This window comes from Trichinella spiralis, assembly GCF_000181795.1.
Source record: "Trichinella spiralis strain ISS 195 chromosome Unknown Scfld6070, whole genome shotgun sequence".
Taxonomy (NCBI): Eukaryota; Metazoa; Nematoda; class Enoplea; order Trichinellida; family Trichinellidae; genus Trichinella; species Trichinella spiralis.
Genome location: NW_003533009.1, coordinates 1 through 815, shown reverse-complemented (window position 1 = coordinate 815; position 815 = coordinate 1). Strand labels below are relative to the sequence as shown.

General features: G+C 30.4%; 1 protein-coding gene across 1 annotated transcript; it reads left to right on the top strand.

The window, feature by feature from the left end:
* Positions 1-70: 70 nt before the first annotated feature.
* On the top strand, positions 71-687 carry Tsp_15024 (protein argonaute-2; the record flags this gene model as incomplete). The annotated part of the gene is made up of 3 exons (XM_003366390.1): positions 71-282; positions 348-419; positions 472-687. Coding segments are annotated over 3 exons (500 nt in total), but the record flags the coding sequence as incomplete, so codon positions are not given.
* Between the last annotated feature and the right edge of the window lie 128 nt (positions 688-815).

Sequence of the window (815 nt, the reverse complement as noted above, 5' to 3'; positions counted from 1 at the left end):
AAAAAGGTAATCGATATTGGGAATATTTGAAATATATTTCAATGTTTGCGTTGTTTGTTTATTAATTTAGGGGTTAGCATTCATACAACACATCGAAATCAAGATCGAATTTATCGTATTAAAGATATACTCAGTACGGCAGTATCGATGAAATTCAAAAGAGATGGAAAAGAAGTTTCAGTTGCGGAATATTTTCGTGACGTTTATGGGCCATTAAAGTATCCAAATTTGCCCTTGGTTCAAGTCGGAAGTAAAACAAAAGCAATTTATTTCCCAGTTGAAGTATAAAAATCTGATAATTGATTAAACTTTTATTAAATACAATGAATTTATTTTGGCCAATTTAGCTTTGTCAAGTCGCGAACTGTCAAAGATACAACAAGAAATTGAAAGCGTGTCAAACGACTTCTATAATTCGAGTATGTTAATGATTTCAAATATTGATAATAATGAATAAATTGTTATATTTAGTTTGCTTCGACAGACGCTCCTACTCGAAATCTAAAGTGTATTGACATGGTCAAGAAATCAAATTTCAATAGTGATCCATTTTTGAAAAGTTTTGGCGTACAAATTAAAGCGGAACCAATGATTGTTGATGGACGAGTCTTGCCTCCGCCTAGGTTGGAATATGGTAAAGGAAATGGAGGACGTGTAAATAATAATTATTCATATCATTCATTTTGAAAAATATTTGTTTCATAATTTTTCTCATATGTTTAGCAAATAATTCTTACACCAAAAGATGGAGCATGGAATTCGAATGAATTTAAATTTTTTGAATCTGCTTATTGTGAATCATTTGGATTTGTATC